This window comes from Podospora pseudopauciseta, chromosome 1 (assembly GCF_035222475.1).
Source record: "Podospora pseudopauciseta strain CBS 411.78 chromosome 1, whole genome shotgun sequence".
In the NCBI taxonomy this organism is placed as follows: domain Eukaryota; kingdom Fungi; phylum Ascomycota; class Sordariomycetes; order Sordariales; family Podosporaceae; genus Podospora; species Podospora pseudopauciseta.
Window position 1 is genome coordinate 2,807,253 of NC_085892.1, and position 27,828 is coordinate 2,835,080.

General features: G+C 52.7%; 6 protein-coding genes across 6 annotated transcripts; 3 read left to right on the forward strand and 3 right to left on the reverse strand.

Annotated features, from left to right (window-relative positions):
- The first annotated feature begins 1,632 nt into the window (after window positions 1-1,632).
- QC763_107605 (uncharacterized protein) lies at window positions 1,633-6,689 on the forward strand. Its single transcript, XM_062907339.1, has 3 exons — window positions 1,633-2,943; window positions 2,998-6,561; window positions 6,623-6,689. Exons 1-2 carry the CDS (start codon window positions 2,820-2,822, stop codon window positions 3,330-3,332), a joined length of 459 nt encoding a protein of 152 aa, XP_062770285.1. The 5' UTR covers window positions 1,633-2,819; the 3' UTR covers window positions 3,333-6,561; window positions 6,623-6,689.
- A 266-nt stretch (window positions 6,690-6,955) lies between these two features.
- On the reverse strand, window positions 6,956-14,413 carry QC763_107610 (uncharacterized protein). Its single transcript, XM_062907340.1, has 5 exons — window positions 13,717-14,413; window positions 13,572-13,661; window positions 9,006-13,550; window positions 7,808-8,953; window positions 6,956-7,715 (listed from the first exon to the last, which is right to left on the reverse strand). Exons 1-5 carry the CDS (start codon window positions 13,975-13,977, stop codon window positions 7,599-7,601), a joined length of 6,159 nt encoding a protein of 2,052 aa, XP_062770286.1. The 5' UTR covers window positions 13,978-14,413; the 3' UTR covers window positions 6,956-7,598.
- Window positions 14,414-15,211: 798 nt separating this feature from the next.
- Window positions 15,212-19,783, forward strand: EST2 (Telomerase reverse transcriptase). The gene is given in 9 exon segments (XM_062907341.1): window positions 15,212-15,380; window positions 15,391-16,261; window positions 16,325-16,802; window positions 16,872-17,212; window positions 17,262-17,612; window positions 17,666-18,127; window positions 18,179-19,067; window positions 19,134-19,367; window positions 19,429-19,783. The coding sequence occupies 8 exon segments, from the start codon at window positions 15,791-15,793 to the stop codon at window positions 19,695-19,697; spliced, it is 3,495 nt and encodes a 1,164-aa protein (XP_062770287.1). The 5' UTR covers window positions 15,212-15,380; window positions 15,391-15,790; the 3' UTR covers window positions 19,698-19,783.
- Window positions 19,784-19,951: 168 nt separating this feature from the next.
- QC763_107630 (uncharacterized protein) lies at window positions 19,952-21,595 on the reverse strand (the record flags this gene model as incomplete). Its single annotated transcript, XM_062907342.1, has 1 exon — window positions 19,952-21,595. One exon carries the CDS (start codon window positions 21,593-21,595, stop codon window positions 19,952-19,954), a length of 1,644 nt encoding a protein of 547 aa, XP_062770288.1.
- Window positions 21,596-22,112: 517 nt separating this feature from the next.
- Window positions 22,113-25,054, reverse strand: QC763_107640 (uncharacterized protein). Its single transcript, XM_062907343.1, has 2 exons — window positions 24,696-25,054; window positions 22,113-24,640 (listed from the first exon to the last, which is right to left on the reverse strand). The coding sequence occupies exons 1-2, from the start codon at window positions 24,778-24,780 to the stop codon at window positions 22,239-22,241; spliced, it is 2,487 nt and encodes an 828-aa protein (XP_062770289.1). The 5' UTR covers window positions 24,781-25,054; the 3' UTR covers window positions 22,113-22,238.
- CDC6 (AAA ATPase) lies at window positions 24,907-27,820 on the forward strand. Its single transcript, XM_062907344.1, has 2 exons — window positions 24,907-25,527; window positions 25,593-27,820. Exons 1-2 carry the CDS (start codon window positions 25,476-25,478, stop codon window positions 27,530-27,532), a joined length of 1,992 nt encoding a protein of 663 aa, XP_062770290.1. The 5' UTR covers window positions 24,907-25,475; the 3' UTR covers window positions 27,533-27,820.
- Window positions 27,821-27,828: the final 8 nt, after the last annotated feature.

Sequence of the window (27,828 nt, forward strand, 5' to 3'; positions counted from 1 at the left end):
GCTCTTTTTTTCTTCAGGTTTGAGCCCTAATCACCCAGCTTTGGATGAGAGTGTGATTGTCTCGAGTCGTCAGATTAACAGACCTTGAACCTAGAAGTGGGAAGAAAGTGGGGTTATGGCGGCACTGCTGAATCTGATACCGTAGGGCTGACGACGACAAGACTAGCAGACATCACGACTCAATGTCGTTTCCCAAGAATCTCAACACTGCGATTATGCACAGGCTGCGACAAGTAATGCGCGATACTCAACCTGGCTCCGAGGTGGGCTTCTAACCAGCTTCCTCACCGGTACAGCAACATAAAGCTGGCCTTGCCGTCCCATTGGCTGCTCAGAATCCGGTATATGGCTCCACGGGGGCAGGTGGGCAATCCCACACTGTCGGTTGCCAGTCACAAGATGGTGTTGGTCTAAATTGCAATTAAGCTCCCGCTGACATCCCTGACAGCTTCATCTATCCACGTCCAGCAGAGGCAGGTCCTCATAGCTATTCTCATGCCCCTCGGCCGGGTTCCGCTGCTGACGGATGCCTCGGGTGCTGCCACCAGTTCCCCTCACCTCTTTCATCACCACTTGGAGAAGCAACGCACTATGCTGGGGGTGTGTGTGCCTCGTGAGGGGTTCGTGAGTGTACAAGAGCGGCGTAATCCCACGGAAAGCTGGCGGCGTTCCTATTCGATGATGAAGACGAACTCTCTCGCAATCTCACTTCTCAAGCAAATCGAGCCGCCTCGTCGAGGAACCGCGCAGACGCGGTCGCGAGAAAGATGAGTGTGACCACCTCCTTCAACCATGAATCCTTGTTCTATGAGGCTATAATTCGTGCGACATAAAGGTTCATAGCTTCCTTCCACCCAATCAGAGAAAGTTGACAACCACTTGGACCTGTCTGCAAGCGCACATATTTCGAGCTGCTGCTCCGTAATCGCCGCAGGACCCCCCGCAGCTGCCAGAGTTGAGTCCAACATACAATCTATCAGCTACCTGGTCGGGTCGTCCTCGATATTGGGCCCCCTCATCTAGACATCTTGGTTCGGGCTGCCAGGGAAGAGAGATCAGCTCTCGATCCCCAGAAGGCGACCGTCAACGGCCCGCTATTTTCCAAGAATAGCACTGGCCGTAATTATATCGTATGCTGGAGAGCATCTCGCGTGACTAGGGCCAAAGTTCCTCTGCTCACCGTGACAGAGACGGCAGGTCTAGAAGAGTCCCTCCACCAGACCTATATTGCACATCTTCCTATCCTTGATTCTAGCCGCGGCGCGGAATTCGAACTTTAAGGCGACGGTCTACCATCTCACTGCCTGTTCACACCATCACGACGGCGGTAGGTGACGAGGGGCGTCCCGAGAAGTGTGCCAGGCACTCTACAAGTTCCAAAATTGGGGTAATAAATATTCGCTTGTCAAAGGAAGCATTCCAACACAGTGCCGTTGCACACTGTCTCCATCGACAAAATGTGGATGGATGAGGTGTCTGTGTGGCGCCAGGCGGGGGTCACTCAGGCAGTCACTGACAGGCGGCTGCACAGCGCCGCAACGACAGCGGTGCCAGGGCACGCTAAGCACATCGTATGGCGCCTTCCGGTGCCAAGAATCATCAGGTTTGGAGATCCCCCAAGCAAAGAACCCCAAAGGAGGGCCGTAACGGCCACAAACGGTAAACTCGACAGTTACAAGAAGCCCAAAGCGGTCGTCTGAAGTCCCGGATCGCCAGCAAAGCACCGGTGCACCTGCAGTCGAAGCGTGCGTCATGCAACCTTGTATTGTCTTTTTACAAATCACTCGTCTCGCCTGCCCGTCACCCGACCGCGTGGGATGGATGGAACTGACAGCTGAAGACGGCCTCGCCCATCGAGCCACGGACGCCATGGAAAACAAAGTACAGACAGGAACAAGAAATATCGTCAGATGCGCCAACATCTCGGGTGCCACACACGACTTGCATGCAAGCATCCCTGCATGCGGCAGAAGACATTAGGAGGACGGCCAAGCACATGTCAGGATCCATCACTCGTGGTAGTCCACGCCCAAGGGGACGGTTAACGACGAGCCGACTACTCAGCCACCATCAATATCTTGAGATTTCAAGCGAGCGCTTGCATATCTTCAATCCACAACGTAGGGAGCCATGGAGCATAGCATCCTCCGCGGCTACGGGTGCCCAGCCTAATTCATGCTCCCCAATACCTTGTATTCACTCCAAGATGTTGACCCTTGAGATAGTCCCTAGGACTTTTTGTTCATGGCTTTTGCTTGGAAACACCGATTTCTACCAACCAATGACATTTGTCTTGTATGCCAAGCCTTCGACACACCCTTTACCATGACTGTTGACAACCACCAAAGACATCTGCTACCGCAACGCAAACTCAGACCCTTCACTTCATCATCTTCGATACCCGCGCTCTCCGGGTTTGACGTTAGCTGACGAGAGAGACGTTGGGCCTTGGCATGGTACACTGAGGGAAAATCGAAAGCTTCCAAAGGTTCCAGATCCGTGCACTTCAAACAGTCCGGGAACTCCCTTTCCATGCGCATTTATGCGACATCACTCAACCGACGCCAGAACCCGCTCTTGCGGCACCGGGTAACACATTGACATTCATCAGGCCCGGATATGTCGCGGTGATCCGAGATTTTCTGTCCCCCGCACAACCTGGGAACATCGTCGAGAGCCATGGTCAGATCCTCAAAGCTACGTCTCTCTCCCTCTGCAAAAAGCGAGCGTCAACTCGCGCCCCCGCTGCATTGATGAGAATCCAGTTTAGGCGCGAGAGGGTCGACATCCCTGTTTGCCGGCTCGAGTAATGCGCAGATATGTACTGTGCAATACATACCTACATACCTACATACCTACATACGGCTTCCGATCTGCAGTCAGCCAGCAGTCAATCGATACCAGTACGTGTTTACCTCCTCTTGGTTTCATTTGGATTACTGGGTGAGCAACTCCACCTCGTGCCGTCTCACAAGCCCTCACTGACCCGTCTGCTAGATAGTGTCTGGCTTGTAAGCCCATCCCAGATAACCCACTCGGTTCCTGCCTGCCAATCTGAGCACCGACTCGCAGTGCTTCTGTGGCCCTCATTTATCCCGAAGTTCTTATCCAGGCACACCTCTACCCCTTCACGGACACCTGTCACACATCATGGACCACATGGATGTTCAACGCACTGCTGGTCACGAGCAAGCTTTGGCAAACTGAGTTCTAGCCCCCAAGGCGTGGCCCCCAGTGAGCAGGATTTGGGCGTATGTTCAGGAGCCTACCCTCTTCAGCCTATACAGTTCATCGAGCGGTGTAGGAACACGGCAAGTATCTTGTTTCTATAATTTATCATTCACTTTCGTCTCTTCCCGCTTCCCGCTTCCCATTATTTGGGTCATGGTAAATGCCAACGACAAACACCCCATCGTGCCGCGGATTTTATCAAGGTATCCATTTCCCCATTGCTTTGAGGGTAGCTGCCTTGTGTTACTCCTCGCTCAGCTCCACAACGTGGGATGTCGGGTGTGGGAAGGCCTTATGGAAGCGTTCTGGGGGGTTCAACGAACAAAGTGTCACGGGCTTTGGTGATCCCCGCCCAGCTGGCTTATTGCCCTCTTGTCACTCTCGCCCTTGAGCAGAACGACAACCCTGTCTTGATAAGAGGACCCCTCCTCATGGAGCCCACGCCTCATTTGCCACTCTGCTCTTTTGTTTCTCACTAGCAGGACACTGCAGAGGTGCCTTGGCCAAAGAGGAAGTCGTCTTCGGGACTTGGTTGCTCTGAATGGGGCCGGATTCGGTACCAGGATGGCGATTCTCTGGTTCTTGAGGCCGGTGGAGAAGCATCTTGTCCAATGGCGATCCCATTTCGCGGTGCAACCGCTGACTGACCGGCCACACAAGCCTACTGACCAGCTCAGGCTCATCCGACCACGACAGCTATAAGATCAGACAGCAATAGCAGACAGTAAAGTGACCTGGTGCCCTCAACGTTGGTGCCACACAGTGTGTGTCGACCTCCGTTTTCATAGGCGGAGAGAGCAGGCATCCTGGTCTGTGGGATCACGCGCAGTGAGCAGCACCCCCTTTGTGGACAGGAGAAGCTTCAAGATGGTGGGCCTGGGTATGGATGGGTGCTTAGAACGCGGGGAAAATCATACCGCTTGCCCCGAAGATGAGGCCTCTGTGGTGACCATGCGGTAGAGGACCCAAGCAAGTGATGAGCGAGCCAAAATGCTTGATCCGGGCTGGGAAGCAACGGTCGTGAGGAGGGCAGACCGACAAGCGCGGGAGGCTTCCACCCAACAGATCTCAGACTCTGGGTCGACCCGCAGGTCTTGGTTGGTTTTGACCCAGACACTTCTCGCTCGTGACTGCCGCATGGAGAAACAAGATGGATTCGTTGAAACAGCTCCAGTGGTTACGCTCGGTGACTGGTGAAGCAATGATGGTTGGGGTGGGGGTTTACGGTTGTGAAAATCCTTCGCCTGCGTCTGGCCCAAGTCATGACCTCTTTTGAGTCGTGGCAAACGGGGCGGGCGCTCCCTGGGGCACATGTCTCCCAGACTCGACAAAGTTTGGCTCACCTCCTATCTGGCGATATTGCACCATATCAGCCGCCCTTATCAGTTCAACGTTTGGTTTTGCCAGCTGCAAGGAACGGGGCTCACCTAACCCTCTCTATTTATATAGCTTTTAAGGCCACGCTTTTGCCATTATTATCATCATTTGTTAGCCGAGAACATCTAGAATTTTGGGACTGTCTATGATTCCTACATTTTCGGCTATCGCACCGTTGCTTGTTTAGTGGTGGACTTCCCTGGACGAATGGAGCCTCTCTCACATAACCAACCAACTTACCATAATCGGCAAATTCCTCGCTTTTTCTAAACATGACGTTCCTTCGAAAAAAAAAAAACCGTTGAGCTATCCACCGAGTCCGTGCGTTGCTACTGATCTTCGAATTTGTAGCAACTACATCTGATCTGCATTAACGCAATGCTGCGCGCCCAGGCTGAACGCACAGATGCTTACACCCCACGGACGACGACGATAACCGAACTCTCTAGGTTTGACGGGAAAGAACTTCCAGAAGCTTGATGATCTTCATCACCTGGGGGGGAGGGGGGGGATCATGATGAACGGCATGAAAGAGCGCCGAAGAGATGGTGCGGTGGTCGGCGGTCACGACATATAAGTTGGGTGAGGGAGAAGATGGGGGGGGGGGGTTGAGGTCGTGCCACCCCCTGGCCGAACGATTTACAATCATTGACTAGACTTTACCTTGATGAAGATCACACAGGTTTGGGTTGATGATGACAATTCACTTATATTTCTTTACTACATACTTACACCGAGGGCTTGCGGGGATTTTTTAGTGAAAGTGTACCACGTCGCCTAGCTAGCGAGCTGGGATTATCATACGCGTAGTGCTGCTCCGTTAGAAATCGACAAACTACACACGTACTCGGAAGATCTCCCTTTTCAGCCTCATAAGACGAGCTGATTTCCTGAATTAGGACATCGCGCACAGAGATATGCTGTGAGGCAGGTCCACTTTGGGACTCCACGATCGACGCCTGGAAACTGGAGACTACCTACTTTCTTGATTGTTGGACAGTTCACTCGGGAACGAGTTATGAGTGAGCACTCGGAATGCTACTCTCTTCTCTTGCCGATGAAGGCGGACGACTAGATACCCTTCGGCTCGACGGAGCTTCGCACGATAGAACACGGCCTTTTTGTCACGAACCGAAACAGGAGGATGGGCATAACGCAAACGAATCGGCCCACCTCAGAGCCGAGTCTGGAAGATGGCACACCGAGCCCGAGGCCGAACCTGAGGCAGGTCAACTTTGGCGATACCACAGTCTACTCTGTTTAGATGAGTAACCTGATAGCCATCCTGCTGTCTGTGTTCAGCGTTCCCTTCAACCGGATCTTCCCTTCACGGCACCACGGTCAGACTTCTCGAAACAAGAGTTCTGTCATCACCACCCACTTCTTGTTGAGTTCCGGCCAAGTCCATCATCGATCGAAACACTACCACCCACTCAACCACCCAACAACACCTAGCTTCTGGTAGAATAACACACGCACGAAACCACGATCACGAACAACCAGAAACAAAACCACAGACCCCCCACCCAAGCCCTGTCCTCAACGTCGTTCTCTTGCGGCCACCGGTGGCTATGATCTCTCTCCTCATACCGCTCCACCTCAGCTATGACGATGTCAAATCCGTCACCTACCTACTTCATCCATAACCGGCCTCGTCATGAAACCCGAGAATACCGAGGTAGGGGAAACCATTTCGAGACCGCTACTATCCGAAAGGGTTGGACACAGACACTCGGGCACAAGGCTAAAGACAGATTGGGTAACTAACTCGATGGCTATTTGAGGAGGATATGACGGGGAAAACAAGAACCAAAACAGGCGTCATCGACGGTAACAACAACGACACGGCCAGACTGATCTCTTGCTAGGGTGAGGGGGGTGGTGGTGACGCAATGAGATATACGGATCGGGTGGGCGTGTGTCCATGGCGGAAGAGGGATGGTAGGGGAGGGGGTAAGTGATATACTTGGTTACTTGAGTGGACTTGGTTGACTTGGCTGTGTATCACAAACAGCTCTTCAAAGGGGTTGACGTGGGCTTTCTTTTGACTTGGACAGTGGCCGCCTGGTCTCACAGAAAACACAGGAAAACCCAACAATGGTAAGTTCTCGTAATCGAAAACAAAGATAGATGTGTAATGAAACCAAGACACTAAGAAGGCGGCCTAGAAATCAAAAAGTGCCAGTAATTTCCCTCCAACTTCAGCAACTCAAGTTGTCTTCCAGCCCACCCCCTTCCTCATCCCTCATCTAGCCAAAACTTCAGCCCTCCGTAATGAACATTCAACGCAAAATCACAATATCACTCGGGCCCAACCTGTGAAAAGCTTTTATGTGTGTTATGTAATCTCCATTTGTATCTCTTATTCTTACTCTTCCTTTCTCCTTACCCCTAAATAAATGTTATTACACTGTCTCTCAAACCCCCCCTCTCTTTCTCTCAAAAATCACCACAACATCTCTTCCCTCCTATCCCACACACACACAACACAAAAAAAATCAAAAGAATATCGCCCCTATTCCCCAACCAACCCCAAAACCTCCCCCAAAGAAGACAAGGGAAAAAAAAAGAAAAGAAAGATTCGAAGAGTATTTTTCCCGGGGATATCACTTTTGTCCATTGTTGTTTCCACTCTCACCACCACCACCACCGCGGCCGCCGCCACCAAACCCTTCCCCCAAACCCCCACCATACCTTCCTTCTGAAAATACAACAAAAAATCACCTCGAAAACAAATAAAAAAAGATTCAACGCCATGCTCACAAATTTGCTCCTCTTCCCCCTTTCCCCACATCCTAACCCGCCATGCCATTTACCTGCCCTTTTTGTAGTGCGCGTGTGTGTGAATGTTGCTGATACAAAGAAAAAAAAGATAATCTTGCAATGTGCGTGAGAGTGTGATCTGTAACCTCAAGCCCACGTGGTCTCGTAGAGGTATAATAATCAGACAGATATGAAATGGTTTATCAGTCAAAACAGACACAAAGAAATCAAGAATCTGCCAACTTGGCAAAATGCTTCGACCAGATCCATCCCACCGTCCCCCGGGGGTCGTCTTGATTCCTCGCAAGCCAGAGTTCACCTTTTTCGGCAATGACATCAAAGATCTAACCAAAAGCACCTGGTCAGCATTGTGTTCATCTGGCCGCCGAAACGCCAGAAAAGGTGGAAACGAGAAAAAAAAAAGAAAAAAACTTACTTCGCCAGCCTGGTACGTCAAATAAGGGTACCCTGCCTCCATCTTCGACGTCTCAATGTGAAACTCAAACAGCGAAGCCGCCAGCCAGAGCACTCTATACCCGCTGTCGTCCCTGCTCCGCTGCGTGCTAGATGCCCGTGACATCACCTGTGGGGGGTAAAACTCCTCTGCGTCGTCCGGTGGCAGCGCGGAGTGGAACAAACCCGACAACCGCCGTGTGTCCCCGGTATTATTACCCGGTCCAGGGTAAGCCGAGCTGTTGTAGGTCGAGTTTGAACCCCGCCTGCTTGGCCCTCCTCCTGCCATGGCCGAGGTAATAACAGTCGACTCTGTGCTCTGCCTTGGAAGACTGTTCGAGTCAAAGCTACGTCCCGTGCCTGGACGCATTGATAGGCCGACAGCTGACCTTGAGTTGGGGTCAGAAGTGATCGGTGAGTTGGAGCTCACCCGGGCATGGCTGCCATTGATACCGGAGTAATAGTCTCGGTAGTAATGAGCTGGGCTGGGGAGCGCACTACTTGCTGGCGAGAGACTGAACTGGCCACTGTTACGTCTCACAAAGTCCGGAGTTGGCAGTGTAGGGGCGTGTTCACTGTTGATGGACAATCCCCTGGAACGAGTTGGCTGGAGGTCACTCGGCCGAGACTTTGTTCTCGAAAGCAGCGAAGAGCTATCGCCGCCGTCGGTTGTCGAGTGAGAAAACCTAGGTCTCAGCGTAGGATTCAAGATGGCGAGCAACATGGCCCTCTCTTCTTGCAGCGCAAACTCTCGCTGGAAGCCCGACACAATCTCCGACACTTCAGGAACATGGCTCGCATCTTGGAGAGGTGCTTTGACTTTGTCCTGCCACATCTTATACCAGGCTGTTTGGATGCTGATGAACTTGCCAAGACAGATATTGCCAATCCTGGCAGTCATGGCAGAAAGCTTGGGCAGCTCCTTTTTCAGCGTCTCATTCAGAGCCTCATACTGCTCCACGAGCTCTGTCAACTGCTTGTCCACCTTCTTCCCGTTGGCCTTGAGCTGGGCAAACTTCTCATAGTCCAGGCGGCGTTTGGCTCTTTTCTTCATGGCCAGACCAGGGTTGCCGTAGCACTTGATGACCTGCTCAAAGGGTTCAATGACGTGTTTGCGGACATCAGAAAGCTTTTGGGCGTTAGCAACTACAAGAACTTGAATTCGGGGGCGGGCAACTCACATGTCGCTCCAACGCAATCTTCTCAATGTCTCTCATCGAGACATTGAACTGAACCCATTTACTTTCGATGTGAGCATAGTCTCTAGACGGCTGCAGTCGCATCACCAGCTCCATGGACGAGAGATACTGAAGGAATTCGTGCACATAGGTCGACACGTTCCTCGTGTAATACTCAACATCTCTCAGAACCACCTGGAGACGGAGGTAATCATCACCAAACTGCTGCTGCAGCTTCTTGTAATCCTCGTCCTCTGCCGTTTTCGGACTGGTCGCCTGGAGTTTGTCGACCCGTTTTCCAAAAGCCCTGGCAATGCCGCGGACATCCGAATCCTTGCGCTTCCTATTGCTGACGATTTGTCCAACCAGCTCATAATTCTTCTTGGACTTGTTGATCTCGTCAATGGCGTCGATGACGGCCGACCGCGCAGCAACCAATGGTTCCCTGTCCGGATGATCTGCCGGCGTATATTTGAGCAGATGTGTGATAATGTCTGGGTATTTTGTGATGCGCTGCATGGGCTTCACCAACAGCGAGTCCAAATTCCAGGCAGAAGTCAGCTCCTTGGCGACCTCATTACACTCATTGAGCCAGAGCATGACACCCTCGTCTTCCTGAATCTGGACGAGGCGTTTGGACGACTGGTCACTGGATCGCAAATACACCTCGTGCACAGCCTTTAACTGTTCGATGCTCTTTGAGAACACCGGCCCAATAGACGTGAGGCGGTCCTTCTCATCGTCCAGCTCAGGTTTTGCAGAAGAAGTAACAGAGTTCAAGGTAGCTGAATCGGAGTCCTTGATCGACGGGGCAGCCGAAGGGGTGAGAATAGGTGACCGTCGGGCCTTGGGAGTGTACACCGTAGATGCTCCTTCCTTGAACTCGGCAACGAACGCGGCATGAAAAGCAATGATTTCATCCGTGTTCCTAAAGATCAACTTGATCGTCTTGCTGTCCAGGTTGGGACAGGCTTCAGCAGTCCCCTTGTAGATTTCCTCAACCACGCTCATGTCTCTGATAAACGCATCCTCGGTATCAATCAGTTCCCGTATAACCAATTGACGCTGGCGCAGCCTCTTTTGCTCTTCCTGCGCTTCAGCCGATAGTGATGGCCTCTCAACAACAGACTCGGTGAGCGTCTCGCTGTCATTAACCGAAATATTGGACCGATCGAGTGTTTCAAAAGTGACTTGCGATCCAGAATCGGGTGATAGAACTTCGGACTGTGGCCGCGACTCTTGCTGAGGATGCAGGAAGCTTGTTGGCCTAGTTTCTTGCCCGTACACAGACGTCTCTCGATCATCGTCCACAAACTCAAAGGACGGAGGAGGCGGTGGCTGCCGCTGTGGACGCGCAGCCACATGTTCTTCCTGCGGCTGCGGCACATCCTCGTCGCGCTCTTCTGTTTGGCACTCTTCTTCTTCAGTGACACGGTCCGTTCCCTTTTCATGGGCAGAGAGTTGGTAACTGCTACGCTGCCGTTCGGCCAACATGGGCGGAGTAGCAGCACCGGACCTATCCAGCGGTGACTTGTCCGGGCTGTGAGATCGAAACTCTTCCAAACCAGATTTTTGGCTTTCGTATCCAAGAGACTGCTGAGAATGCGTGCTTTGCAGGCCGGCATTATGGTCGTCGCTTCCAAAGGAAAAGTCGGTCCAGGCAGAATTCTGACTGAGACGATTCCCAGGTGCCAGCAGCGAGGGGACAGTCAAACTGTGCAATGTGTTTGGTGTCTTTTCGTACTCTGCCAGTGGTGGCTGCGTGTCAAAAGGAGTTCCAGAATCTGACGATGTACATGTTGAATCACGCAACGATGCCACATTGTCACTCAAACGCGGTCCGACATAAAAGTCTTCCAGCCGATCCAGCTTGTCCAGCACAATTCTGGGCTCCTCAAACCGCACCACATCCTCCAAATGCGAAGTTTCCGGTGCCTCAATCGTCACATTGCTGGCCGTCTGTCGTTCATCCTGTCGTGGCAGATCTGCTGCCGGCATGGCAACACGAGGCGGGTTGTGGTGCAACGGCCGGAAATCATTTTCTGGGCCGAGAATCGTGACTGTTGTTTCGTAATTGTCCGAGGTAAATGTGTATGGTCGGGGCACGTACTCATCGTCTTCGTCCTGGCTCGGTGCGGCAGTGGAGGTAGGCTCCGGCTGAAAGTCAGTGCGGGTTGGTGTTAGCTGGGGAGACATCTGGGGCTCCGTGGACGTGTCAAGCGAAATTTTTATGGATACACTGTCGTCATCGACCTCCTCATCCTCATCAAATGGAGATTGATAAGACGCCTTCTTGGGTAATACTGGAACCACGGCCTGCTCGGCCGGCGGGCTAGAGGTTTCATGTTGAAAGCTTTCTGGCACAAAGGTGACTTGCGTGAGGCCAAGCATTGTCATGCCCAAAGCTTCATCTATGGCAGCTGTGTTTTCTGGCCTTTCTGGCTCAGGCTGGTCATCAATTTCGAACTCGGTCGTTGCAGTGCTAGCTGAGCAAGCAGACATGGGTTCTTCCTCTGGTTCCAGATGAGATGACCCAACATTGGGGAAGCTGCCTGGTATTTCCAACCTCAGGGGTTCCAACGGGGCCGGTGGAGCTGGTGTTGCAGGCACTGGTGGCGCTGGGGAGTCTCCAACCGGCGGTTGCAAATGCGACGATGGTGTCTCTTTCTCGATACCAATCTCCACAAACCTCAAGTTGTCAGTCGATCGGGCTGGCCTTATGGCGGCAGCGGCAGCGGCGGCATTGGCATTGGCGACGGCAGCCATAGTGGCCGCTTCTGCTTCCAATTTGATCTTGGCCACCACCTCCAGCTCCCTTTTCCTCTTGTCAGCAGCAGCCTGTCTCGCTTCCTTGGCCTGGCTGTCTCTGATGGACTTGCTGTAGGCAAGTTTGATAGTCTCACGGCGCTGTGCAAAGTCAATGGGCCCGACAGAGAGTTTGCGCCTCCGTGTGCCAGATCCTTCTGCTTTTGGAGTGGGTCTCAAAGGTTGTCTCTGGGGTGACGAACCTCGTTCCCGTTCTACGGCTCGCATTCTGGATGCTGCTGTGGTGGCCGTCGCCACAGACTGCCGTGGCCGCGAGCTACGAAGACTAGGTGACAATTTCGGAGGAGTGACAGCAACATGGGCATTCAGCCGGCTGCCTGTCGTGGTTATGCTCGAGGGTGGGCCCTTGCGAGCTGTTGGTGTTTTGATCTGAGGTGTTGAAACCGTTGCACTGGTCGTCGGCGTCCTCGACCGGCTGGATGGTACATGCTGCCGAGATGTTCTCCCGCTGGCAGCTGCGTACTTGAGCGAAGGGGAGTTCGAACGAGTTGAGGCGGGACTGTCACTCTGGTTACTGATCTTCTTCACCATGATAGGGAGACGGGAGGTTGGGGAGGTCGGCGAGGTCGGTGATATCGGTGAAGCCACAGCGGATTCATTGGGAAACTGACGCCTCATTCCCAACTTGGATGCAGCAAAGTCGCTCTGAGCTCGGTTATGGTTTTTGGGGATACTCGTGTTGACGCTTGGATGATCGGAGGCCTGCTGGTCGTTTGGCGCGGCGCCGCGGTACCAGTCGGTGGGTGACGGAGGCTCGATGTCTGCATCTGATAAACTGCGCATCTGTAACCTTGAATGATGAATACTAGACTCGGACGTCCTCCGTGGCCGGGCATTTTCGATCCCAAAGCCGACTGTGGCCGAGTCGTTGCGTTCAGGCAGTATCTCGCCAAACAAGAGGCCGGGCTGGCGGGAGAGGCCTGGTTCCGGTCCTTTGGGCACTGCAGGAATCCTCGGTGAGGCATGGTTGTTTTGCTTGGATGGCTGTGGATGTGACGACGTTGCCGTACGAGGTCGACTGATCCTGCTCGCAAATGACTGCTGATCTTCGGTCGGTCGTTGTGTTCCCCGAGTGACAGATGTTCCCCGAACACTAGATGTCCCTCTGCTGGAACCATATGTTGACGAATTGCTCCCCGTGCCAGTGGCCCTTCCATTGGTGCTGCTGGATGACCTGGGCAGTGGCCTTCGAGCCGCTGCCCCGGGCTGTGTGGCGGTCTGGTCAAACTTCTTTTTCATCTCTTTCACACTCGTGGGAAAACTGTTGGCTGCTTTGGACGAACGGTCGTCGACGGGGTTCGACACGGCACGCTGACTCGGTCGAAGAGCATTGCGGTTCGTGGGGAGCCCCGATGGCCTTGATGCCGTTCCGTTGCCGTTGGAGCGCGTAGAGGGCGTCTGTCGAGAACTGGACGAGGCCTGGGCCATGAGATCTACGGTTTGCGGGGACTCATTCCTGGGCTGCTGCGCACCTTGGTAGCTACGGTAAAAGTCGTCGGGATCTAGCGAGTCGTCCGGAGAGGAACTGGCAGCAAACGCCTGGAGGTTCGAGGCTGCGGCATGCGAGGCGAGGGGGGGTATTTGGCCGCCGGGTCGGGGGTCTAGGTCTCGGTCGAGATCGGCGCCGGGGTGGAAGTGGTGTTCATAAGGGTCGTAGGGGTCGTGGGAGTGGTGGTGCTGGGTGTGGTGCTGTTGTTGGTATTCGAAAAGCTGCTGGTGATGCTGGGGATTATGGTGGTGATGCTGGGGATTATGGTGGTGATGGTGATGGTCGAAGAGCTGGCCGGGGCGCGAAGCAGGCGCCTCCTCTCCAAGACTGCCATCGTCCATGGTCTCGCTCCCATCACTCTCAGGTCGTTTGGCCAGTGGTGGAGGTCCGTAAGGTTACGTCGTGGACGGCGTGCATGCAAACGCTCCGTCCGCGACTGGCTGTGCGGAATTCAATGATCATCGAGATCCATCGTCCACAACTGGGCAACTGGACACTGGTAAGTGACTGGGGGAGGCGGCAGAGAGAGAAAAGATGTCGGGGCTCGTCGAGGTTGATGTGCTGGCGAGCGCGAGGATTGGCTGTCTGCACAAGCGACCGGGGACAGCCCTGGGCGAACGAAACACCTTCATCAACACCAGGTCCGGGATCCACCTCCATAAGAGCAAAAAAGTACGGGGCAAACGCTTCACTGCACCGAACCCTAGCCGCTCTGCTAGCCAGCTACAAGAGTCAGTGCGCTATCCGTACTTGTTCCTCAGAACCTCTGTGCAATTACGGCGCCTTTCGGGCAGCGGCCTATGGAATATCAATGAGACGACAGAGACGGGACGACACATATATGCTCATATCCTGTGCCATCGTCCGAGTGCGAGCCCTTTTTCTCCTGCTCTCCTTGATGCGAGATGGTCATACCCATCCATCCTGGGCACTTTGGCAAACTTTACTTTCTTTTTTCTCTTTTGATAAGAATGTGTTGCAGTGTTGCAGTGTTGCAGTGTTGCAGTGTTGCAGTTGGTACATAAGCAACAGGGACAAGCTGCCTCGCGATGTCAGCTTGAGGGAAGTTGGAGGGGCGTTGGTGGATGACAAGAAAGTCTTGGAATTACCCAGGCTATCGGTAAGGTTTCTCTTCTACCCGGACCCCCTGTAGATGTCCTCTACAACCTTAGGTGTATCCAATACTACTTACCAGCTGCCCGTTTGGGGATCAGGCTGATGTGCTGACCTTCTGCGGCTGCGCGACTTGTGTTGGCCGGCATCAACCGTCTCTCCACTCCTCGAACAATTCGAGAAGATAGGAATACGACCTTTTTCTGGGCTCTATCCCATGTGAGTATCGAAAGGGATTCAAAGTGTTTGATGGTGTAGGTAGCTAGCTGTGCTGCCCAGAAAGCGGGGGCCATCCATCATGATCGTGTAATTGCACGTTCTGTCTCAACGGTGCAGTGGGAGTGAACAGGGGGTTTGCGGCGGGTATTCGGCCGATTATGTAGAAGATACATAACTTGGCATGGCATCCGAACTTTTTTGTTGATGTTTTGTTTTCTCTCATCCGAATCCTCCTCAGTTCATAGCAGTTGACTGTGTGGACGAACAGACATGTGAGAGAAGGCCCCTGCCCGTAGCGGGGCACCAGGAGTGGGATGTTTCCATCCATGAAGATGATGAATTCGAGCCAACAACAGATCCAACGAATCGCAAATGCTGAAGGGACAGGCATGAATACAAGTCAACCCTGTGTGGCTGCCCAATGACGCACTGTTCAACCAGCTGTGCCGCCGAGATAATCTTGACTGCCCGACCCTTGAGCTTGACCAGCTGTGACTGGCCGCCAAGCTTAAGCTCTCTAGAGCTCTGACTTCTTGATGAAGTGACCCTTCGTGGCCGAGACTGTACACCCGGAGCCTGAACTCCTAGAGCAGGTGTGGCGTAGGGCCATGAGGGTGAGAAGGAACCAATACATCCAGCTCAGAATAAAAATATTTCAGGTTGCCGGTAAAGCAGGAGAGACGACTTGTCGCAGACCGTTTGAGGCTTGAGCCACACGCCGCCACACGCCGACGCGCGCCGACGCGCCGCCAGTCACACAACATCTTGAACACCAGGAACCAGTGCCGCTCGCCCGCCTCGGTATTAATTGTCGCTTTTCAACTTTTCGTGACTGTCCCACGCGCTTCATATCCAATCAACCGAACGGACACACATCCGTTTTCACTCATTCATCCCCGGCCACCTTCCCCGGCCCGCCCACCCACCACACCACGACACCACGACTCCCACCACTCCCACCACTCCCTTCAACGGATTATCTCGAATCCTGGATCCTGCGACCCCACGACCCAATCAGCCACCAGCACATGTTTGGTCGTTGCTGGTTGGTCCTCAGCTCTCAGAAGCCGTCATGTAATTCCCTCAGAAATGCCTGGACTAGGAAACTGGACTTGGAGGACATCTTTGACACTTTCCAATCATGACAACTATTCTTGCGTCAAGACCGGCCAAAGGGAAGAGGAGTCGAGACAATAGCGGCGAACTAACTCGCAACGGCTCTGCTGATCACCCTGCAAAACACCAGAGGACCGGGCATGAACCACGCGATGCCGTTGTCAAGCATGCGCTGTTGAGTCAGTACTATTCTGAGACACGAACATTACGACAGTACGCACTGTCGAAACTGCCAACCTCTTCACGCATCCGGCGCAAGAAAATCGCAACAGTAGGGCTTTCTGGCTCTTCTGTCCAGAAGTCTTCAACTGAAGAGGAGACTATCTTGGGAGAGCTGCTGGACACAACACTTGTTGCCTGGCGCCATGATGCCACCGCGAGAAAGAACAGCTACCGCTGGGAGAAGTGGATTGCCTTCTCGCAGAAGGGAAAAGGAGATGAATCCTATGTGACCTTGTCAGATGGACTGAGGAGGTCCATGTACTCGCAATCCGATGTAAGTCATAGAGAGTAGTAGAGATTCGCATAGTCCACCAACTTACATGGCCGTCTGTCAAAGATTATAGACTTTGTTATCTGGCTTCTTTTCTCCCAGCAGGAGGCTGGTGTCCGGTTGAAGCATTTGTTATGCGACGGCTTTCGGAGAAGTGTAAATGAGAATGCTCATCCGAAGGAGGCAGCCGCCCCAAGCAAGCCAATCCCTGGGCTCTTTGCAGTAGAACGCAATCAGCAAGTAGAAACCCTCAGGGAAAAGCCATGGCCACAGCTTCTCATGCTCTTGGGCAAAGAAGGGGAGCGCATCATGATCGACCTGCTTGTCGACTGTGCCATTTTCCGGGCTGTAAAAGCAGGCAAAGGCAACATGCAACAGCTTTGTGGGATTCCCATTTCAGAATTGAGCCCTTTGGAGGCAAAGCCCATCGACAAAGAAAATCCCGTGCGCCCCTCCGAGATCTCTTTTGTCAGAAGCCGTATGCTCTATGCCAGAGCTGCTCTCAATGCTCGTGGCGCTGTTCACTTTGGCTTACGTCACATTCGTGAGTGGCCCTTTTTACCCCTATTTGGGAGTTGCCAAGACAAAAACTAACCCCTGAGTTTTTGTCTAGATGTGTTGAACAGGTTTCCATATAAGGCACCCACCCCCACCGAAGAGGATACTAACCACGGGAATGTGGTGCATATCTTGGTGTACATGTTTCCCCGTCAATTTGGACTGCATAACCCATTTACGTCGGTTGTGGACCGCCAGAAGACAACTCAGAAGTTCCAGGACTACACCCTTCGTGAAGAGGAGATAGCCGAGAAGTTTTCCAAGTTGGATACGCACGGAAAGCCTATCAGGCACGTTCCCAAGAGACTCAGAGGACAGGTCCAACATCTTGTTGAGCGACTTCAGATATTGCACGGCCGTTGCGCATATGCCGAAATGATGAAGCACTATTGCCCAGTAGGCTGTCCCGTCCCAATTCAGCTAGTACCAACGCTCACACTCTTAGGTACCTGGCTTGACAGAAAGCCGTAAGAAGGCTTCCACTTCCATGGAAAGGTCATTAGTTTCATCATCAAGGCCAGCTGGTAAAGCTTCTTGGGGCAAGAAGAAGACTCGGCAGAATGCAGCCCCGGATTGGAACTTGAAGTACAGCTCTCTCACGGAGTTGGCAACTCCAACATCGTCTGTCTCGGCCTTTTGCCAGGCTATATTAGCCAAGGTGATCCCCAATGAGTTCTGGGGCCATGGCGACGCACAAGAGCACAACAAGGCCTGCCTTCTCAAAAAGGTCCACGAGTTCATTCATCTGCGGCGGTTTGAGAGCATGTGTCTGCATGAGGTCATGCAGGGAATGAAGGTATAATAATCTCTCTGCACATCTTAGAACGCGGTATGCTAACTGCTTTCCAGCTCCAAGATATCGACTGGCTCGCACCTCCTGGACTAGCCAACCAAAAATGCTCGCAGTCAGATATGCAGAAACGAACCGAAATCTTTTACGAGTTTCTCTACTACCTGTTTGATTCATTATTGATACCCTTGATTCGAGGCAATTTCTATGTCACTGATTCCAGTGTTGACAAGTATTGTCTGTTTTTCTATCGGCATGACGTCTGGCGGTATGTTGCCGAGCCTGCCATGGCCGCGCTCAAGACCAGGATGTTTGAGGAGGTCAGGTTGGAAGATGCTTTACGGATCTTGGGGTCTCGCAAACTTGGACTTGCCCACCTTCGGCTGGTTCCCAAGGAAACCAACATGAGACCTCTCATGAATTTGTCACGTCGGACTCTGCGGCCAGGGGGGAAAGCTGGGTTGAGCTACAGTATCAATAATAATTTGGGGCCGGTGAATTCTGTGCTCAAGCTTGAGAGGGTGTGTGAAAACCTTTCTTGAGATTGGACCTTTAAGCTAACGAAACAACAGACACGAAATGCCGAGCGTCTCGGATCTTCCCTCTTCTCAGTGAGCGACATCTACCCCCGCATCAAGGCATTCAAAACCTCCCTTGGCCAAGGAAACCACAAGCTCTACTTTGCCAAAGTTGACGTCGCGGCCGCCTACGATACCATCCCCCAAGACGCCATGATCAAACTACTCCGCCAGATCCCCAAGCAAGCCTTTTACAAAATCAAGAAGCACGCCGAAGTCAGCCCCCTCGAAATGGTCCTTGGCAAAGGCAGCACTGCCAAAGCCGCCAGCCGCTGGCCCTCGGTAGCCCAATCAAACAAAGACCCCCTCCCCTTCTCCCAATTCATCGAGACCACTCTCGCCCCGACCAAAAAAGACACCATCTTCGTCGACCGCTCCAACGCCCAGAAAACCCACAACACCCGGGACCTGATGTCTCTATCCACGTCCCACATCAAAGACAACCTCATCCGCATAGGCAAGAAACACTACCGCCAAAAATCCGGCATCCCTCAAGGCTCGGTGATCTCCTCCGCCCTCTGCAACTACTTCTACGCCGACCTCGAGCGCACCCACCTCTCCTTTTTGTTCTCCGATGACAACACCAACGACAGCCTGCTCCTCCGGCTGATAGACGACTTCCTCCTCATCACCACCTCCCTCCCCAAAGCAACCCAGTTCATCACAACAATGCACTCTGGCGTCCCCGCCTACGGCGTAACCGTCAACCCTTCAAAGTCCCTCGTTAATTTCCCTGTCACCATCAACGGCACCACTCTCTCAACCTTACAATCCAAAAACAACAACAGACCAGCTCAATTCCCCTACACGGGTCTATTCATCAACACCAAAACTCTCGAAATCTCCAAAGACAACACCGCTCTTACAGGTAACCCTGAAAGCAGTATTGACCCCCGTCCTTCTGTTGTTGTATTACCGTGATACAAAAATACTAACAAAGCATTTATAGTCTTCAACTCTTTAACAGTAGAACACACCCGCTGCCCAGGCCGCAACTTTTCCCGCAAGGTCCTCGCCTCGTTCAAGCTCCAGTCGGGCATCCACCTTTTTGATACCAGCCTCAACTCGAGGCCCAAGGTGCTGGCCAACGCGTTTGCCGCCTTTGGGGTCTGCGCCAGGAAGATGTGGGCTTATGGGAGGTGTATGGGGAAGAAACGACAGCCCGGTGGGAGGGTTGTTAAAGGTAGTTTATATGTTGGTGCAGACACGAAAGCGTTGGGTTTGCTGACACAAAACGGGGATAGATACTATCAGGTCATTGATTGATGTTGCGTTTCTGCTGCTGACGAGCAAAAGCAGAAAGGAGAGGTGGCCGGGGTATGAGTGTATGGTTACAAAGGGGGAGGTGGCGTGGTTGGTGATGGTGGCTTTTAGACAGGTTCTTGTTAGGAAGCAGACGGGATACAGAGAGGTTGTGGTTTGGCTGCAGGAGGAGACGGTCAACTTGTCGAAGGGGAAGAAGGGGGTTGGTGTTGCGGGTTTAATCAAGATTGTTAGGGGAGTTGGGATCTGATGGTTGAGATCGGGAGTTTGTTGGAAATGTTGGCAAGTGCGTCTAAAGCTTGTTTATAATGCACATGTAGGAAGAATGAAATCGATAGATAATCTATGTCTGTACTGGTCTATCGCTAACCCAGATATGTTTGTAAATGCCTTGAACCAAGTCCAGCTACTTCCCATCAAGTCTGTTTTATGTATATGCCCTTTATCCACTACATCTTGACACCCGACCATTACCACACCAGCATCATCCTCTCGCACACCTTCTCAAAGCCTAATCCCGCTCTCCCACCACCTGCCTTCAGGTCCCCACCACCATCTCAAGCCATACTCCTCGTCCAACCTCCACACATTTCCATTATTCCCTCCCAGCATATCTCCATAACCCAAGATCTTCACCAACCATCTCACCGGCGAGAACGGCACAGGCTCAAACAACCAGATCCCCGCCCTGCTCATATCATCAACAAGCCCCCAACCAGTCCACTGAAGCCACACAGCAACAACAACCAAGTTCCCTACCCTCCTCCACCTCGTCGAAAAGTTCCTCTCAATGAACCCCCTAAAATACTGACAAACAAAGCCCTGAACCAGCACCCCGACGCCCTGAGTGGCAAAAAACATAATTGGCGTCCAAAACTTGGTCGTAGGACTCATAGACGTCAACCCGCCACAGGCATGCATCAGCCCCGACAAGAAAAACGCAATCAACACCGTAACCACCGTCTTCGCCCTCGTTGGCTTCTTAGCCCGTCGCTCCTTATCATTGTCATACCCCTTTCCATTCACCTCCCCGTTGGTATCCCTCACCCTCAAAGCAGGCACCGTCTCCCCCGTAGCCACCACATCAAAAACCCACTCCCCCGCCGCCGCGAACCCCCTCCTAAAACTCTGATGCCACCACGCCCCCCAAAACCCAGCCAGCCCTTTCTCCTTCACCATGTGAAACCCCCCAAACAGACTCGGATACTGCCACAACTCCCCCTGCACCCCCAACAAATCCAACCCCCCCTTCCCAAGCACACAGTAATTAACCAACTGATAAATCGAATGAAAATAAAACAATCCCGCCGCCACCCCCGTAATCCCCAAGATGCTCCTCCCCAAGCTCACCACCCCCATCGGCACCCCCTCCAGCGCCGGGGGCAAACTGTTGATTTTCCAATGCGACGAGTGCACATACTCGGGCCCCAAAACAATATACGGATCCGCCCTCCCAAACGTAGTCCACACATCAATCACCACCCAACTCCACCCAACCTGCCACAACCGATCCCTCACAAACTCCCTCCCCGTCTCACAAACCCAATACCCCTGCCTCGTCACCTTTTCCATCCTCCCCATCTCAACCGTTTGCCCCTGGCCCCCTCCCGCTGTCGGAAACGGCGGGGACGGTATAGTACTAACAGCATAATTCCACCCCGCCCCCCTAAAATTCAACAGCAAATCCCCCGCCCATCCCACCCTCTTCCACCAACTCCCCTCCTCAGGGTAAAACTCCCATGTATACCCCCCCGTTTCCCCATCTCTCACAACACGCGCAGCATCCCACTGCGGCCGTGTAAACAACACCAGCGTTAACCCCCACACCGTCCCATGGCAGGCAATCAACCCAACAGCATAACCAATCGCGACGTTGGAGCCAGAGGTGGTGAGTAGGAGTGTGTAATCGATGTACACGATCAAAAAGGCGACCACCCACCTAAGGGAATATAGCCAGGGGCGGGATTTATGTGGGATGGAGAGGTAGAGCAAGGGGAGGAAGAGGGTGCCGAAGAAGGCGGAGGGGAGGACGAGGGGTTTGATCTTTCCGAGGGAGAGCTGGGTGTAAAAAAGGGTGCGGAGGTGAACAATTTGAGCGGTGGGGAGGTGGTAGAGGGGGTCGTTGGGGTTGAGGGTGGTGGTGGTCATGGTTTGGCGCCGGTGATGCTCGGATGGTGGTATATATGCACGAACGTTGGGCGGCTAGCGGGATGGTACCCCCCCTCTTTGCCGGACTGTCGGGTCAATGGTGGGGGAGTGAGAAGAAGAAGAAGAAGAAAAAGAAAAATCGCAAAAAAGTCAATTGAACAGTGTGTTCATTGTTTCGGGGGGGAAATATAAGAGAAATCAATGAGGCAAAAATGTTGTGAGACATTTGCTCGAGTTCCCGAACTATATCGTCGCTGACACAGCCGCTTGTTTTTGAGAACAGTGCCCAACATGGGTACATCTTGCCGCCGCTAGCAACCAACTGCTCCGAGAGGCTGACCAACACCGACAACAAATGTCATAAAAAATAAAAAATAAAAAATAAAAAATAAAAAATAAAAAATAAAAAATAAAAAATAAAAAATAAAAAATAAAAAAAAATATAAAATATAAAAAATAAAAAATAAAAGTCACAATCTACCATGTGGCGTGGTTGTCTATATCATCATGAATTATTCGTCGCTAATGTCTAGTATTTGTCACAGACTTTTGAGCTTGAATCGCAGCAAACGTTCTTTAGGACGGAGATGGGATGAAGGAGGTCATTCTTTCCTAAAATTACTTGCACTTTCCACATTGATATTTACACAAGTGTCCAGGAAGGAACAACCACATCCCCCACCCTCAAAGTGGGAAGTTGCGATTGGCCCGTCACTGCCATGTGCACCCCAAAAAAGACCTTGCCATCAAACCTCCTCGTCTTTGACAATGTCACAAACGGCTCCTGGCTCTTTTCCGCCGTGTCCTGGTTGATGCATACCATGTGACATCTCCTGCAAGACCCCAACATCTCAAACCTGTGACCACCATCTCCTATTTTCAGATGTAACCACGAGTCTTCGGCGTAGGGCTCTATCGAACCTTGTGAGCCTTGTGAGGCCGGGGCAATCACAACATTGGCTCGGAAAACATCTGGAGAGATTTCCCCCTTGTGGTTACCTGTCCTCCTGATCTCCTCATTGAGGGCATCCAGACTCGGAAGAGTGATAGCCAGTATGGGACTTTCATTGGACAATAATATGCGTCGTTCTTGGCCACTTCTTTCCGTGTCCGAGTCTGGTGGTGATGGTGGACGGTCTCCGGGAAACGAGCCAGGAAGTCGTGGTGTTTGATGAGAGGGTGTTGCCGATGGCAGTTGATGCTTCTGAAGATGAGCTTTTGAATGCCGCATACTTTTTCCTTGGCCTCCTGGGGGAAATCTGGCCAGCATGCAGGGCACTCCGAGGGCACCCGAGAAGAAATCATTGACCTCGTTCGAGACGTATGTTTGCGCTAGGATTTCCTCGCCACAAACTCGTGATGATCGCGACCCTAGTGTCGTTGGTTGCCGAAACAAGGAAGGGTTCTTAGAGAGTGGTATGCTTATTTCTCTAGGCTGGTGCGGTGGAAGTTCTCCGGCATATCTGACCCTTAGCTCGCCTCGATCGAAATCCAGTGTTGGCCGTACAAGTGCCATCTTTGGGTATCTCTTTTGGCTCAGAGCTTGACCAGTGCCTTGGTGAACCAGACACCATTCTCGATCCCAAGCAAGGCCTTCTGGTCGGACCTCCCAATCAACTCCTGGAGGAACCTGGAAATGACCGCAGCTTTTGATAGGGTATATACTTATACTGTGAACGCAAAGATCGGCCCGACTTGATTTCTGGGTTGTGTGTGATGTAAGAGGTGGTGGCAGAGTCAAATCCTGGTAGAACTCTGTAATAAAGTCCACGAATGCATCGACATCTGAGATAGTGCTCATGGATCCAAGGCTCGCTCGAATGACGCCAGTCGGTTTTCCGGCCATAATGTCATTGTCGGTTCCGCACCGAAAGCCAGAGCTAAAGTTTTGCCTCATCTCCCAAGGCTCGAGACCAAGAGCTGAAGCGATACCTCCAGGGTTGCACACACCACCTGTGCGGATATGGAAGCCCTTTAGGGTAGCCAGCTTCTCGACTTCGGCCAGGCTCACCCATGCATTTTGGTTGTTTCGGATATTGAAGGAGACCACAGGACCACTACCCGCTTGTGGGTTAGGTTCTGGTGAATAGATGGTGCAGACCGGCTCGCCGTTCCCATGTCGTATTGACCGAAGACCGCGGTCCAGTCTTTGCTGTAAAAACGCCGTATGTTGTGATACCTCCTTCATCGTACCGAACAATTGTTTTTGAACGTCCATAGCAGCGTCGAGCGCGATGATGTTGTGAATAGGTAATGTTCCATGTTCCAGACGCTCATGTAAGAACTGGCTCTTAGGGGCGTGCCACTGCTCCTTCACGCAAACAACAACCATATCGACAGTGCCGCCTCCGAAATACTTCATCGTATTGAAGACTTCTTCCGCTTGGCGTCTTACAAGTAGAGCACCTAGATCCGGGAAGCCGAATATCTTGTAGAAGCTCAAGACTATGAAGTCAGGGGCTCGCTCGACAGAACTGAGGTCGAGCGGTGAGGAACACACATATGCTGCCGCATCCAGTAAAGTGTATGTCCTATTCCTCGATACATCTGTGTTGCAGCGGATCGTGTCTGACCACCGCAGGGGCAACCGACTGCCATCCATATTAGATTGCGCAGGGTATGCAAATAGAGTCGGTCTGTCCTCATGGCCTTCAAATGGGGTTTGGCCCGTTGCCCATTCTTCAACCTGTCTGTCGTCCAGACAGAGGCTATTTCGAGCCTCTTCCCGAACACCGACTAGACTGGTGTGACTCGCCTGATGATACGCATAGTTGAACCCATCAGGAGCAGCTCTCAGGGCATCTACAACAAGCTTGATTCCAGCTGTCGCATTGGCCACGAACACCACATCAAAGTCGGCAGGGTCAGCATTGAAGAACTGGAGCACTCGGAGCCGAATATCTTCAATCCTCGATGTTGAAAGCTGGGATGAACTGGATCCAGAGTGGGGATTGCCATAAAGGTTCGATGTCATATCTCGGACGAACGAGTCCATCAATGATTTGGGGTATGGCGTCGTCCCAGCATGATCAAGATAAACGGACCCTGACATCATTAGCCAAATCTGCTTGTCAAGTTGCTAGATAGCTAGGAGCGATACCTTTGAGCATAGGGTACTCCTCGTCTCGAAAGGCCTCCACTTTGGCATTGTAGCCGCTTGTCATCGCATTGTTGGACTTGTCCATCGCCGCCCAACTGATTCAGCCAACCCAGGTCTCCAAAATCTAAGTACTTTCTCTATCCTGGCCTGTCCTTCAACCTTGCCAACAAGTCGCAAAAGTCGCAGCATCTAAGAAGTGAGCTGCAACAGGAAGAGAAACAGCAATGGCAACAAGACATTTTGAAGAGGCAAACAACGAACCCGGCCGAGCCCCAAGTCCCCGATAAGAAGCGGATGTCATCGGCTCCCGGCCGGCAGCGCCTGGGTACGGAGTTCGCCCCCTTCCACTTGACGTCGTTTTGTCATTGTCGCATGCGGGGAAGCGGGGAGCAGTTGGAGAAACCCCCACGAACCACAAGCCACACTTTATCAGCCACAGAAGCTGCAACGCCTCGGTTGAGGTTCGCGTTGCAGGTGGAGCTCCAGCCACCAAATTTAATTGAAACGCGCTGAAGCGCGCGACAAAGGGCCCACCCAAGACGCGTATTGTCGCGTTTCACAGGGGGGCTTGGAATTACCGTGGAATTGGAAGGCGCGACAGATCCCGAAAGAGACAAGAGCTCCATTTCACAATGCCAGGGCCCTCCTGCCTAACAATTATTTTCACCTTGTCTCTCCACCGTTGCCATCGCCAACAACTCCTTCCTCCGCGGGATCTCGGCCATCGTCAACTTGTGTACTTCGTCACTAGCGCTTGCCAAAAGTAAACAAGCCGGCAAGATGGTATCTCCCACTCTTGGAAAGAGAACCCGGAGTTCAAAGGAGAACTCAGGTTTGTTACTCCCGTACCTCAAGGTCAAAGAGGCAGTGACAACTGACAGTTCTTTTGATCCACAGAGTCGGCAATCACCTTTGACCTTCCTGCCAAGCGCACTCGACGAACCCTTCGAAGCACCACCATTGCGGATGAGCCAGAAGCCGAAAAGGAGAACGACATTGTAATAGCGGAAGACGAAGATGCGAGCGACGAGACTGGCGAGACACAAGAAAAGAAGACAACCTGGCAAGAAAAGACCTTCAAAGATGTGCAAAAGACGCCCTCAAAATCACTCGCCAGACGAGCCTCGGTGGCCAGCACAGTCAAGAGCTCCGCCATCCCTCCCGTCACGCCTTCAACACCGCGTCACTACGATGTCTTCTCCAAGGGCGTCACATCCACTCCCCGGCACCGGGTCATGTCAGTTGGAAAGTTCTCCAAGCGCATGACACCCTCGACACCCCTCACCCCGTCCTCCGTTCAAACAGTCTACCACCAAGCCCGTCAGCTCTTCTCCCGCAGCGCGGACCCAGGGCAGCTCATCGGACGCGACGACGAAAGGGCGAAGATGAAGGGATTCCTCAGCCGGTGCACCACCTCCAAACCAAGCGGCTGCCTCTACGTCAGCGGGCCCCCCGGCACAGGCAAATCCGCCATGGTCAACCGCATCACCGACGAGACCGTCTCCGAGTCTGCTAACTCTTCCATCAAAAAAGCCTACATCAACTGCATGTCAGCCAAGTCCTCCAAGGACCTGTACTATACCCTCTTCGACCAGCTCGTTACCCCCGAAGACCAGGAGACCGACCTCTCCGAAACCGACGTGGTCGAAGCCCTGCAGAAACTCTTCGTCCCCAAAAAGAAGTCGGCCTCGAACAAGGTGTATCTGATTGTCCTTGACGAAATCGACCACATCCTCACCCTCGACCCGGAGTCTTTGTATCGTGTATTCGAATGGTCTCTCCAGCCCACCGGCAGCCGACTCCTCATGGTCGGAATTGCCAACGCCCTCGACCTAACAGATCGCTTCCTCCCCCGCCTCAAATCCCGGAACCTCAAGCCAGAAATCCTCCCGTTCTTGCCATACACCGCCCCCCAAGTCAAAAACATCATCACCACCCGGTTAAAATCCCTCTTGCCAGCAAACCACCCAGACCAGAATTTTATCCCCTTCTTCCACCCGGCCGCCATTGAGCTCTGCTCCCGAAAAGTCTCGACCCAAACCGGTGATCTCCGCCGTGCTTTTGAGGTCTGCCGGCGAGCTATCGATCTTGTCGAATCTGAAACAAGGTTAAAGCACGAGAATGAAATCAAGGAAAACATGCTGCAAATGTCGCCGTCAAGAAAGGTCCTGGGGGAGAAGCACAATTCTTCTCTTCCCAAGCCGGGGCAGCAGAGCAGCGTGTCTGGGCAGCTTATCAAGGCGTTGCAGGTGCTGACGGTGGAGACAGCGCCGAGGGTGTCAATTGGGCACTTGAACAAGGTTACTGCTGCGGCTTTCAGCTACGGGACTATGCAACGGTTGAAGGTGTTGAATCTTCAGCAAAAGGCGGCGCTGTGCTCGCTGCTGGCGATTGAGAAGCGGAATCGGGAGAGGGTTTCTTCTCAAGTTGGTGGTGGTACGCCGAGTAAGAATTTGCCTGCGGCGCCGACGGTGAAGGCACTGTTTGAAAGTTATACGAGGCTTTGCAAGACGGACTCGGTGTTGCATCCGTTGAGCTCTTCCGAGTTTAGGGAGGTGGTGGCGAGCTTGGAGATGGTGAGTTTGATTGCCGAGGTGGATGGGAAGATGGGGTCTTTTGGTGGGAGCGGGACGCCGGGGGGTTTGGCGAGGACGCCGAGCAGGAGGGGGAAGAAGAAGGATGTTTTTGGGATGGGGGATATGAAAGTTGGATTGGTGGCTGATGAGAGGAGAGTGGCGAGCTGTGTTGGGCTTAGGGAGATGGAGGGGGTTGTGGAGGGGGAGGGGAGGGGGCAGGGGATTTTGAGGAGGGTGTTGTCAGGGGAGGGGTTGGAGTAGGTGGTCGATGAGAGGAAGAAGAAACGGTTGTTTTATATATGGTTCTGGCTGGTTCTGGAGTTTATTAAACCGGGTTTGGCTTGCGGAGTTGGTGGCTGGCTGCTGGGTTTTCAGTTGGGGGAAAAAATTGGCGCGGGTTGTATAAACATGGTTGAAAAGGGGAGTTGTATAAAATAGCATACATAGGGCATGGCGTAGTGTTTACCCTGTTTGAGGGGTTGAGAGGGAGATGTTTTTAATACTGAGATACTACCAGGTGTAGTGAAATACAAAAGTTGACAACACACATCTGACAT